Source organism: Oncorhynchus gorbuscha, linkage group LG13 (assembly GCF_021184085.1).
Source record: "Oncorhynchus gorbuscha isolate QuinsamMale2020 ecotype Even-year linkage group LG13, OgorEven_v1.0, whole genome shotgun sequence".
NCBI lineage: Eukaryota > Metazoa > Chordata > Actinopteri > Salmoniformes > Salmonidae > Oncorhynchus > Oncorhynchus gorbuscha.
Genome location: NC_060185.1, coordinates 2,433,754 through 2,445,773, shown reverse-complemented (window position 1 = coordinate 2,445,773; position 12,020 = coordinate 2,433,754). Strand labels below are relative to the sequence as shown.

Genomic DNA, 12,020 nt, shown 5'->3' with positions numbered 1-12,020 from the left:
TGACCCCTGAGCACATTAAACTGTAGTCTACAGCTGACCCCTGAGCACATTAAACTGTAGTCTACAGCTGACCCCTGAGCACATTAAACTGTAGTCTACAGCTGACCCCTGAGCACATTAAACTGTAGTCTACAGCTGACCCCTGAGCACATTAAACTGTAGTCTACAGCTGACCCCTGAGCACATTAAACTGTAGTCTACAGCTGACCCCTGAGCACATTAAACTGTAGTCTACAGCTGACCCCTGAGCACATTAAACTGTAGTCTACAGCTGACCCCTGAGCACATTAAACTGTAGTCTACAGCTGACCCCTGAGCACACTAAACTGTAGTCTACAGCTGACCCCTGAGCACATATGAACATTGACAACATGAATGTTAAGTGGCAGTACTGCGTAAGTAAATCTACGTTAATTTCACTCTTCACCTCAGATGACACGGGTTCAGTTAAAAACGTTACGTTTTCAAGCACAAGTTTTTAACCTGTTAAAGTTGTTAGGAGTAGAGCAGCTATGCCACAGCGGGCCTCGTGTCCCTTGACCCTCATGTACTTGGTTCCTTCGTTGTCAAAGACAACTCCATCAAATGAAAGCTATGCTAACGGCTCCTTGTCTGCGACAAGTTGTTGCAACATCCTCTATTGAAGGCTTAATCATTTAGCCAACTGCAGTATGTTGGTGTCTGAGGTAGCCTAGTGACCGCCTACAACTGGAGCGAGGCACCAGAATGAGCCAACAGATGGGCGAAGGGGGGGAATGACCGTTCATTTTATTTATTTTTTAAAAACCCTACACAACTGTTTTCTTAATTAAATGCTCTACACGACATATTTCAACCCCAAAACAACTATGTTGATAACTATTCCTGTACTGCCTTCCTGTGGACTGTTGATCCTGTCATATCCTGTCCCATCCTGTCCCAAACTTGACTCGAGAACTATAACCAGAATCACACGCGACCCCACGCGACCCGAAGGTGGTTCTCTTCCTGTGTCAACCTCTACTGAGCAGCAACCCACGTTCCTGTGACTGTCGCCATATAGCTAAATCCCATGGCTGGAGAGAACGCCCCACACCACGGTCACCTGTGGCTGTCATTAGCTCACCAGGCCACCAGAGGCTGCAGCACTTCCAACCACACACATTAAGTCAGCCCCAAAGATTAGCTAAGGGCTAACTCAGCTCTCGCTCAAACACTGAAATGGCTAACGACTTAGGCCTAACACTTAAATACTAAAACGTAGCCGCTGTCTGAGTTCTGGAATATACGGAGAGCTGTGTGTGCTGTCCAAACTCCTCCCAACGACTTTCAATACAGTGAATCAATTGGAAATGACTGGAAGATGGCTTAAGGGGCCCTGTAAAAACGTTTTGTTGTTGCTGCTCCTCTCCCAGACTCCGTGAAGCCGTGCAGTAGCAGTGGGCCAAGAGGGGATGTTGACATGTGGTTAGAAACATGATGTCATAGTCTGACTAGTCACTGCAGGCAGAACAATATGGTCTCACAGGGAAATGAACTGTGACTGGCTATTGAATTAAAGTGAGTTTAATCGTGGTTGCGTCCAGCGTGAATACTAAAGGAGTACTAAAGGAATAGTATGTAACAAAAGGTTAATACTAAAGGAATACTAAAGGAGTACTAAAGGAATACTAAAGGAGTACTAAAGGAATACTAAAGGAGTACTAAAGGAATACTAAAGGAATACTAAAGGAATACTAAAGGAATACTAAAGGAGTACTAAAGGAGTACTAAAGGAATACTAAAGGAGTACTAAAGGAATACTAAAGGAATACTAAAGGAGTACTAAAGGAGTACTAAAGGAATACTAAAGGAGTACTAAAGGAATACTAAAGGAGTACTAAAGGAATACTAAAGAATACTAAAGGAGTACTAAAGTACTAAAGGAATACTAAAGGAATACTAAAGGAGTACTAAAGGAATACTAAATAGTATGTAACAAAAGGTTAATACTAAAGGAATACTAAAGGAGTACTAAAGGAATACTAAAGGAGTACTAAAGGAATACTAAAGGAGTACTAAAGGAATACTAAAGGAGTACTAAAGGAATACTAAAGGAATACTAAAGGAGTACTAAAGGAGTACTAAAGGAATACTAAAGGAATACTAAAGTAGTACTAAAGGAATAGTATGTAACAAAAGGTTAATACTAAAGGAATACTAAAGGAGTACTAAAGGAATACTAAAGGAATACTAAAGTAGTACTAAAGGAATAGTATGTAACAAAAGGTTAATACTAAAGGAATACTAAAGGAGTACTAAAGGAATACTAAAGGAGTACTAAAGGAATACTAAAGGAGTACTAAAGGAATACTAAAGGAATACTAAAGTAGTACTAAAGGAATACTAAAGGAATACTAAAAAGGAGTAATACTAAAGGAATACTAAATACTAAAGGAGTACTAAAGGAATACTAAAGGAATACTAAAGGAATACTAAAGGAATACTAAAGGAGTACTAAAGGAATACTAAAGGAATAATAAAGGAGTACTAAAGGAATACTAAAGGAATACTAAAGGAGTACTAAAGGAATACTAAAGGAATACTAAAGGAGTACTAAAGGAATACCAAAGGAGTACTAAAGGAATACTAAAGGAATACTAAAGGAATAGTACTAAAGGAATACTAAAGGAATACTAAAGGAGTACTAAAGGAATACTAAAGGAGTACTAAAGGAATACTAAAGGAATACTAAAGGAGTACTAAAGGAATACTAAAGGAATACTAAACGAGTACTAAAGGAATACTAAAGGAGTACTAAAGGAGTACTAAAGGAATACTAAACGAGTACTATGTAACAAAAGGTTAATACTAAAGTAATACTAAAGGAGTACTAAAGGAGTACTAAAGGAACACTAAAGGAGTACTAAAGCAATACTAAAGGAATACTAAACGAGTATTAAAGGAATACTAAAGGAATACTAAACGAGTATTAAAGGAATACTAAAGGAGTACTAAAGGAATACTAAAGGAATACTAAACGAGTACTAAAGGAGTACTAAAGGAATACTAAAGGAATACTAAACGAGTACTAAAGGAATACTAAAGGAATACTAAAGGAGTACTAAAGGAGTACTATGTAACAAAAGGTTAATACTAAAGTAATACTAAAGGAGTACTAAAGGAATACTAAAGGAGTACTAAAGGAATACTAAAGGAGTACTAAAGGAATACTAAAGGAATACTAAAGGAATACTAAAGGAGTACTAAAGGAATACTATGTAACAAAAGGTTAATACTAAAGTAGTACTAAAGGAGTACTAAAGGAATACTAAAGGAGTACTAAAGGAGTACTAAAGGAATACTAAAGGAGTACTAAAGGAATACTAAAGTAGTACTAAAGGAGTACTAAAGGAATACTAAAGGAATACTAAAGGAATACTAAAGGAGTACTAAAGGAGTACTAAAGGAGTACTAAAGGAATACTAAAGGAATACTAAAGGAATACTAAAGGAATACTAAAGGAATACTAAAGGAGTACTAAAGGAATACTAAAGGAATACTAAAGGAGTACTAAAGGAGTACTAAAGGAATACTAAAGGAGTACTCAAGGAATACTAAAGGAATACTAAAGGAATACTAAAGGAATACTAAAGGAGTACTATGTAACAAAAGGTTAATACTAAAGTAGTACTAAAGGAGTACTAAAGGAATACTAGAGGAGTACTAAAGGAATACTAAAGGAATACTAGAGGAGTACTAAACGAGTACTAAAGGAATACTAAAGGAATACTAGAGGAGTATTAAACGAGTACTAAAGGAATACTAAAGGAATACTAGAGGAGTATTAAACGAGTACTAAAGGAGTACTATGTAACAAAAGGTTAATATTAAAGTAATAGCAGTGTTACTTGACAAGAATACGACCCATGTGTAAAGTGTTACCTAACAGGCTGAGAGGTGACCATTACAGAGTTAAGAGATGTGAGTGTTTTCTCACCGTAGCGCGGGTCGAGGCGTGGGTCGAGGCGCGGGTCGAGGCGCGGGTCGAGCCAAGAGGTGGTTTTGTTCTTGTGGTTGATGTAGTAGACCTCTCCCTCTGAGGTTACGGCCTGTTCCCAGCAGTCAGGGAGAGGACCTTAGAGAGGACAGGGAGGTTAGGCTGGAGCTGGACAGGCAGGGAGAGGACCTTAGAGAGGACAGAGATGTTAGGCTGATGCTGGACAGGCAGGTAGAGGACCTTAGGGAGGACAGGGAGGTTAGGCTGGAGCTGGACAGACAGAGAGAGGACTTTAGGATCAGGGAAGACAGGGAGGTTAGGCTGGAGCTGGACAGGCAGAGAGAGGACCTTAGGGAGGACAGGGAGGTTAGGCTGGAGCTGGACAGGCAGAGAGAGGACCTTAGGGAGGACAGGGAGGTTAGGCTGGAGCTGGACAGGCAGGGAGAGGACCTTAGAGAGGACAGAGAGGTTAGGCTGGAGCTGGACAGGCAGGGAGAGGACCTTAGAGAGGACAGGGAGATTAGGCTGGAGCTGGACAGGCAGGGAGAGGACCTTAGAGAGGACAGGGAGGTTAGGCTGGACCTGGACAGGCAGGGAGAGGACCTTAGAGAGTACAGGGGGGTTAGGCTGGAGCTGGACAGGCAGGGAGAGGACCTTAGAGAGGACAGAGAGGTTAGGCTGGAGCTGGACAGGCAGGGAGAGGACCTTAGAGAGGACAGGGAGGTTAGGCTGGAGCTGGACAGGCAGGGAGAGGACCTTAGGGAGGACAGGGAGGTTAGGCTGGAGCTGGACAGACAGGGAGAGGAACTTAGAGAGGACAGGAGGTTAGGCTGGAGCTGGACAGGCAGGGAGAGGACCTTAGAGAGGACAGGGAGGTTAGGCTGTAGCTGGACAGGCAGGGAGAGGACCTTAGAGAGGACAGAGAGGTTAGGCTGGAGCTGGACAGGCAGGGAGAGGACCTTAGAGAGGACAGGGAGATTAGGCTGGAGCTGGACAGGCAGGGAGAGGACCTTAGAGAGGACAGGGAGGTTAGGCTGGACCTGGACAGGCAGGGAGAGGACCTTAGAGAGTACAGGGGGGTTAGGCTGGAGCTGGACAGGCAGGGAGAGGACCTTAGAGAGGGCAGAGAGGTTAGGCTGGAGCTGGACAGGCAGGGAGAGGACATTAGAGAGGACAGGGAGGTTAGGCTGGAGCTGGACAGGCAGGGAGAGGACCTTAGGGAGGACAGGGAGGTTAGGCTGGAGCTGGACAGACAGGGAGAGGAACTTAGAGAGGTTAGACTGGAGCTGGACAGGCAGGGAGAGGACCTTAGAGAGGACAGGGAGGTTAGGCTGTAGCTGGACAGGCAGGGAGAGGACCTTAGAGAGGACAGAGAGGTTAGGCTGGAGCTGGACAGGCAGGGTGTGCGTGGGAGGAGGGGGAAAGTGACTTTACTAAGTTCCCGGGCATACAGTGTGTGGATGCCAGGTTGCATCACAGGATGATACTGACCAAATCAGAAACAGCTAGTTACAGAAAAAGACACCAATAAAGACCGAAACAGAAAGTCATTCGGATGGGTGTGTTAAACATCTGTTTCAAAAGATATTTAAATGACCATAGAATACAGTATATGAACAGATGTTAAAATAATAGAAGCTCTGTAAGTGCTGTCATCCTGATGTAGGTGAATAGAAGGTCAAAATAACAATAACCATAGCCGTGGTTGGTAGCGGTTGCCAGTGACGACAGGTAAATGTGCCAACGTCACCAAGGCACAAACATGTTGAAAACTATTATCGTTCCAACTCTCTAACCCCACCTGGGAAGAAGCTCACCAGGACACTATCTGAGGCAGCTCACTAACATGAGTTTACAGTTTTATTAGTTGTATGTACAGGATACATATGGTATACAGCGTCCAACTGGAGGCGAAAGAAACACACGACTGTTTAGGAGAGTTGCTGGCTAGCAGAGTAGAACACCTGTTTAGGAGAGGTGCAGGCTACCAGAGTAGAACACCTGTTTAGGAGACTGGCTGCTAGAACACCTGTTTAGGAGAGGTACTGGCTAGCGGAGTAGAACACCTGTTTAGGAGAGGTGCAGGCTACCAGAGTAGAACACCTGTTTAGGAGAGGTACTGGCTAGCAGAGTAGATCACCTGTTTAGGAGAGGTGCTGGCTAGCGGAGTAGAACACCTGTTTAGGAGAGGTGCAGGCTACCAGAGTAGAACACCTGTTTAGGAGAGGTGCTGGCTAGCAGAGTAGATCACCTGTTTAGGAGAGGTGCTGGCTAGCAGAGTAGAACACCTGTTTAGGAGAGGTGCAGGCTAGCAGAGTAGAACACCTGTTTAGGAGAGGTGCTGGCTAGCAGAGTAGAACACCTGTTTAGGAGAGGTGCAGGCTAGCAGAGTAGAACACCTGTTTAGGAGAGGTGCTGGCTAGCAGAGTAGAACACCTGTTTAGGAGAGGTGCTGGCTAGCAGAGTAGAACACCTGTTTAGGAGAGGTGCTGGCTAGCGGAGTAGAACACCTGTTTAGGAGAGGTGCTGGCTTGCGGAGTAGAACACCTGTTTAGGTGAGGTGCTGGCTAGCAGAGTAGAACACCTGTTTAGGAGAGGTGCTGGCTAGCGGAGTAGAACACCTGTTTAGGAGAGGTGCAGGCTAGCAGAGTAGAACACCTGTTTAGGAGAGGTGCTGGCTAGCAGAGTAGAACACCTGTTTAGGAGAGGTGCTGGCTAGCAGAGTAGAACACCTGTTTAGGAGAGGTGCTGGCTAGCGGAGTAGAACACCTGTTTAGGAGAGGTTCTGGCTAGCAGAGTAGAACACTTGTTTAGGTGAGGTGCTGGCTAGCAGAGTAGCCTGGTGGTTAGAGCAGGTATCCTAGTGGTTAGAGCAGGTAGCCTAGTGGTTAGAACAGGTAGCCTAGTGGTTAGAGCAGGTATCCTAGTGGTTAGAGCAGGTAGCCTAGTGGTTAGAGCAGGTATCCTAGTGGTTAGAGCAGGTAGCCTAGTGGTTAGAGCAGGTAGCAGGTATCCTAGTGGTTAGAGCAGGTATCCTAGTGGTTAGAGCAGGTAGCCTAGTGGTTAGAGCAGGCATCCTAGTGGTTAGAGCAGGTATCCTAGTGGTCCTTCTGTAGCTCAGTTGGTAGAGCATGGCGCTTGTAACGCCAGGGTAGTGGGTTCGATCCCCGGGACCACCCATATGTAGAATGTATGCACACATGACTGTAAGTCGCTTTGGATAAAAGCGTCTGCTAAATGGCATATATATGGTTAGATCAGGTAGCCTAGTGGTTAGAGCAGGTAGCCTAGTGGTTAGAGCAGGTAGCCTAGTGGTTAGAGCAGGTATCCTAGTGGTTAGAGCAGGTATCCTAGTGGTTAGAGCAGGTATCCTAGTGGTTAGAGCAGGTATCCTAGTGGTTAGAGCAGGTATCCTAGTGGTTAGAGCAGGTAGCCTAGTGGTTAGAGCAGGTATCCTAGTGGTTAGAGCAGGTATCCTAGTGGTTAGAGCAGGTATCCTAGTGGTTAGAGCAGGTAGCCTAGTGGTTAGAGCAGGTATCCTAGTGGTTAGAGCAGGTAGCCTAGTGGTTAGAGCAGGTAGCCTAGTGGTTAGAGCAGGTATCCTAGTGGTTAGAGCAGGTATCCTAGTGGTTAGAGCAGGTATCCTAGTGGTTAGAGCAGGTAGCCTAGTGGTTAGAGCAGGTATCCTAGTGGTTAGAGCAGGTATCCTAGTGGTTAGAGCAGGTAGCCTAGTGGTTAGAGGGAAAAAAGGTTCCAAAAGGGTTCCATGTAGAACCTTCAGTAGAAAGGGTTCTACAGGGAACCCTAAAGGGTTCTACTTGGAACCAAAAAAGTTATACCGGCAACCAAAAAGGGTTATTCAAAGGGTTCTTCTACAGGGAGAGCTGAATAACCCACTAAGGCTCTAGAGAGTTGTTTTTTTCTAAGAGTGTAAGACTCAGCCATAGTTATTTAAGACTGAACAGCCATAGTTATTTAAGACTGAACAGCCATAGTTATTTAAGACTGAACAGCCATAGTTATTTAAGAATGAACAGACATAGTTATTTAAGAATGAACAGCCATAGTTATTTAAGACTGAACAGACATAGTTATTTAAGACTGAACAGACATAGTTATTTAAGACTGAACAGCCATAGTTATTTAAGACTGAACAGCCATAGTTATTTAAGAATGAACAGCCATAGTTATGTCCGACTGTGTGAGTCTGTGTCCGACTGTGTGAGTCTGTGTCCGACTGTGAGTCTATGTCCGACTGTGAGTCTGTGTCCGACTGTGAGTCTGTGTCCGACTGTGAGTCTGTGTCCGACTGTGAGTCTCTGTCCGACTGTGTGAGTCTCTGTCCGACTGTGAGTCTGTGTCCGACTGTGTGAGTCTGTGTCCGACTGTGTGAGTCTGTGTCCGACTGTGAGTCTCTGTCCGACTGTGTGAGTCTGTGTCCGACTGTGTGAGCCTGTGTCCGACTGTGAGTCTGCGTCCGACTGTGTGAGTCTCTGTCCGACTGTGAGTCTGCGTCCGACTGTGAGTCTCTGTCCTACTGTGTGAGTCTGTGTCCGACTGTGAGTCTCTGTCCGACTGTGTGAGTCTGTGTCCGACTGTGTGAGCCTGTGTCCGACTGTGAGTCTGCGTCCGACTGTGTGAGTCTCTGTCCGACTGTGAGTCTGTGTCCGACTGTGAGTCTGTGTCCGACTGGGAGTTTCTGTCCGACTGTGTGAGTCTGTGTCCGACTGTGAGTCTGTGTCCGACTGTGTGAGTCTGTGTCCGACTGTGAGTCTCTGTCCGACTGTGTGAGTCTGTGTCCGACTGTGAGTCTGTGTCCGATTGTGAGTATCTGTCCGACTGTGTGAGTCTGTGTCCGACTGTGAGTCTGTGTCCGACTATGAGTCCCTGTCCGACTGTGTGAGTCTGTGTCCGACTGTGAGTCTGTGTCCGATTGTGAGTATCTGTCCGACTGTGTGAGTCTGTGTCCGACTGTGTGAGCCTGTGTCCGACTGTGAGTCTCTGTCCGACTGTGTGAGTCTGTGTCCGACTGCGATTCTGTGTCCGACTGTGAGTCTCTGTCCGACTGTGTGAGTCTGTGTCCGACTGTGTGAGTCTCTGTCCGACTGTGAGTCTGTGTCCGACTGTGAGTCTGTGTCCGACTGTGAGTCTGTGTCCGACTGTGAGTCTGTGTCCGACTGGGAATTTCTGTCCGACTGTGTGAGTCTGTGTCCGACTGTGAGTCTGTGTCCGACTGTGTGAGTCTGTGTCCGACTGTGAGTCTCTGTCCGACTGTGTGAGTCTGTTTCCGACTGTGAGTCTGTGTCCGATTGTGAGTATCTGTCCGACTGTGTGAGTCTGTGTCCGACTGTGAGTCTGTGTCCGACTGTGAGTCCCTGTCCGACTGTGTGAGTCTGTGTCCGACTGTGAGTCTCTGTCCGACTGTCTGAGTCTGTGTCCGACTGTGTGAGCCTGTGTCCGACTGTGAGTCTGTGTCCGACTGCGAGTCTGTGTCCGACTGCGAGTCTGCGTCCGACCGTGAGTCTGCGTCCGACTGTGAGTCTCTGTCCGACTGTGTGAGTCTGTGTCCGACTGTGAGTCTCTGTCCGACTGTGTGAGTCTGTGTCTGACTGTGTGAGCCTGTGTCCGACTGTGAGTCTCTGTCCGACTGTGTGAGTCTGTGTCCGACTGCGAGTCTGTGTCCGACTGTGAGTCTGCGTCCGACTGTGAGTCTCTGTCCGACTGTGTGAGTCTGTGTCCGACTGTGAGTCTCTGTCCGACTGTGTGAGTCTGTGTCCGACTGTGTGAGCCTGTGTCCGACTGTGAGTCTGCATCCGACTGTGTGAGTCTCTGTCCGACTGTGAGTGTCTCTGTCCGACTGTGAGTCTCTGTCCGACTGTGAGTCTGTGTCCGACTGTGAGTCTGTGTCCGACTGTGAGTCTGTGTCCGACTGTGAGTCTCTGTCCGACTGTGTGAGTCTGTGTCCGACTGCGAGTCTGTGTCCGACTGTGAGTCTGCGTCCGACTGTGAGTCTCTGTCCGACTGTGAGTCTCTGTCCGACTGTGAGTTTCTGTCCGACTGTGAGTCTCTGTCCGACTGTGAGTCTCTGTCCGACTGTGTGAGTCTGTGTCCGACTGTGTGAGCCTGTGTCCGACTGTGTGAGTCTCTGTCCGAGTGTGAGTCTCTGTCCGAGTTTGTGTGAGCGTGTACTGACCACTAGCGGGGCTCATGATGTTCTGCTGCTGGACTGGTACTGGGCTGGTGGGAGGGGCCTGGTTCATCTGTAGGAGGGCCTTACGAGGGTCCAGCCAGGTGGTCGACTGGTCCAGATGGCTGCACAGAGAGAAGAGAAGAGTTGAACGAAATGAGCATGTTTGATGATGAACTTGCCTTCGCAGAATTCTACTGTCAGTTTCATGGAATTAATGTGAGGAGTCACTTATGTCACTTATTTAACCAGGCAAGTCAGTTAAGAACATATTCTTATTTTCAATGACGGTCTGGGAACAGTGGGTTAACTGCCTGTTCAGGGGCAGAACGACAGATTTGTACCTTGTGAGCTCGGGGGTTTGAACTCGCAACCTTCCGGTTACTAGTCCAACGCTCTAACCACTAGGCTACACTGCCACCTCTACACTCTAACCACTAGGTTACCCTACCTCCTCTACACTCTAACCACTAGGCTACCCTGCCACCTCTACACTCTAACCACTAGGCTACACTGCCACCTCTACACTCTAACCACTAGGCTACCCTACCTCCTCTACACTCTAACCACTAGGCTACCCTGCCACCTCTACACTCTAACCACTAGGCTACCCTGCCACCTCTACACTCTAACCACTAGGCTACCCTGCCACCTCTACACTCTAACCACTAGGCTACCCTGCCACCTCTACACTCTAACCACTAGGCTACACTGCCACCTCTACACTCTAACCACTAGGCTACCCTACCTCCTCTACACTCTAACCACTAGGCTACCCTGCCACCTCTACACTCTAACCACTAGGCTACACTGCCACCTCTACACTCTAACCACTAGGCTACCCTGCCACCTCTACACTCTAACCACTAGGCGACCCTGCCACCTCTACACTCTAACCACTAGGCTACCCTACCTCCTCTACACTCTAACCACTAGGCTACACTGCCACCTCTACACTCTAACCACTAGGCTACCCTGCCGCCCCCGTGGCGTCACTTATGAGGAATCACTTATGAGGAATCACTTATGAGGAATGAGGAATCATTTATGAGGAATCATTTATGAGGAATCACTTATGAGGAATCATTTATGAGGAATCATTTATGAGGAATCACTTATGAGGAATAATTTATGAGGAATCATTTATGAGGAATCACTTATGAGGAATCATTTATGAGGAATCACTTATGAGGAATCATTTATGAGGAATAACTTATGAGGAATCACTTATGAGGAATCACTTATGAGGAATCATTTATGAGGAATCGTTTATGAGGAATCATTTATGAGGAATCACTTATGAGGAATCATTTATGAGGAATCACTTATGAGGAATCACTTATGAGGAATCATTTATGAGGAATCACTTATGAGGAATCACTTATGAGGAATCACTTATTAGGAATCATTTATGAGGAATCATTTATGAGGAATCACTTATGAGGAATCACTTATAAGGAATCATTTATGAGGAATCATTTATGAGGAATCATTTATGAGGAATCATTTATGAGGAGTCACTTATGAGGAATCATTTATGAGGAATCATTTATGAGGAATCACTTATGAGGAGTCACTTATGAGGAATCACTTATGAGGAATCACTTACAGTTCCAACAAATGTCTGGAAAGGTTCCAGTTGAAGCCGGGTTGGACCAGATAATGGAAGCCTATGAGGCTGTGGCAGACGCTCTCAAACCATGAACAGCTCTGTAGCCTAAATGATGGTCTGTATCAGTGGATGACCCATCCCACGTGGTGTTTATAGATACCTAGAGGTTACGACCCATCCCATGTGGTGTTTATAGATAGCTACAGGTTACGACCCATCCCATGTGGTGTTTATAGATAGCTACAGGTTACGACCCATCCCAT

The 12,020-nt window shown here is 46.1% G+C and overlaps 1 protein-coding gene across 2 annotated transcripts in view; it reads right to left on the bottom strand.

The window, feature by feature from the left end:
- yap1 (Yes1 associated transcriptional regulator) overlaps positions 1-12,020 on the bottom strand; it is an 82,352-nt gene that overhangs the window by 31,297 nt on the left and 39,035 nt on the right. For both annotated transcript variants that reach the window (XM_046293596.1, XM_046293595.1), the window contains exons 3-4: positions 10,152-10,270; positions 3,959-4,096 (exon numbers count right to left, since the gene is read on the bottom strand). In XM_046293596.1, coding sequence (XP_046149552.1) covers positions 3,959-4,096; positions 10,152-10,270 — 257 coding nt within the window. The remainder of the gene's footprint in view (positions 1-3,958; positions 4,097-10,151; positions 10,271-12,020) is intronic.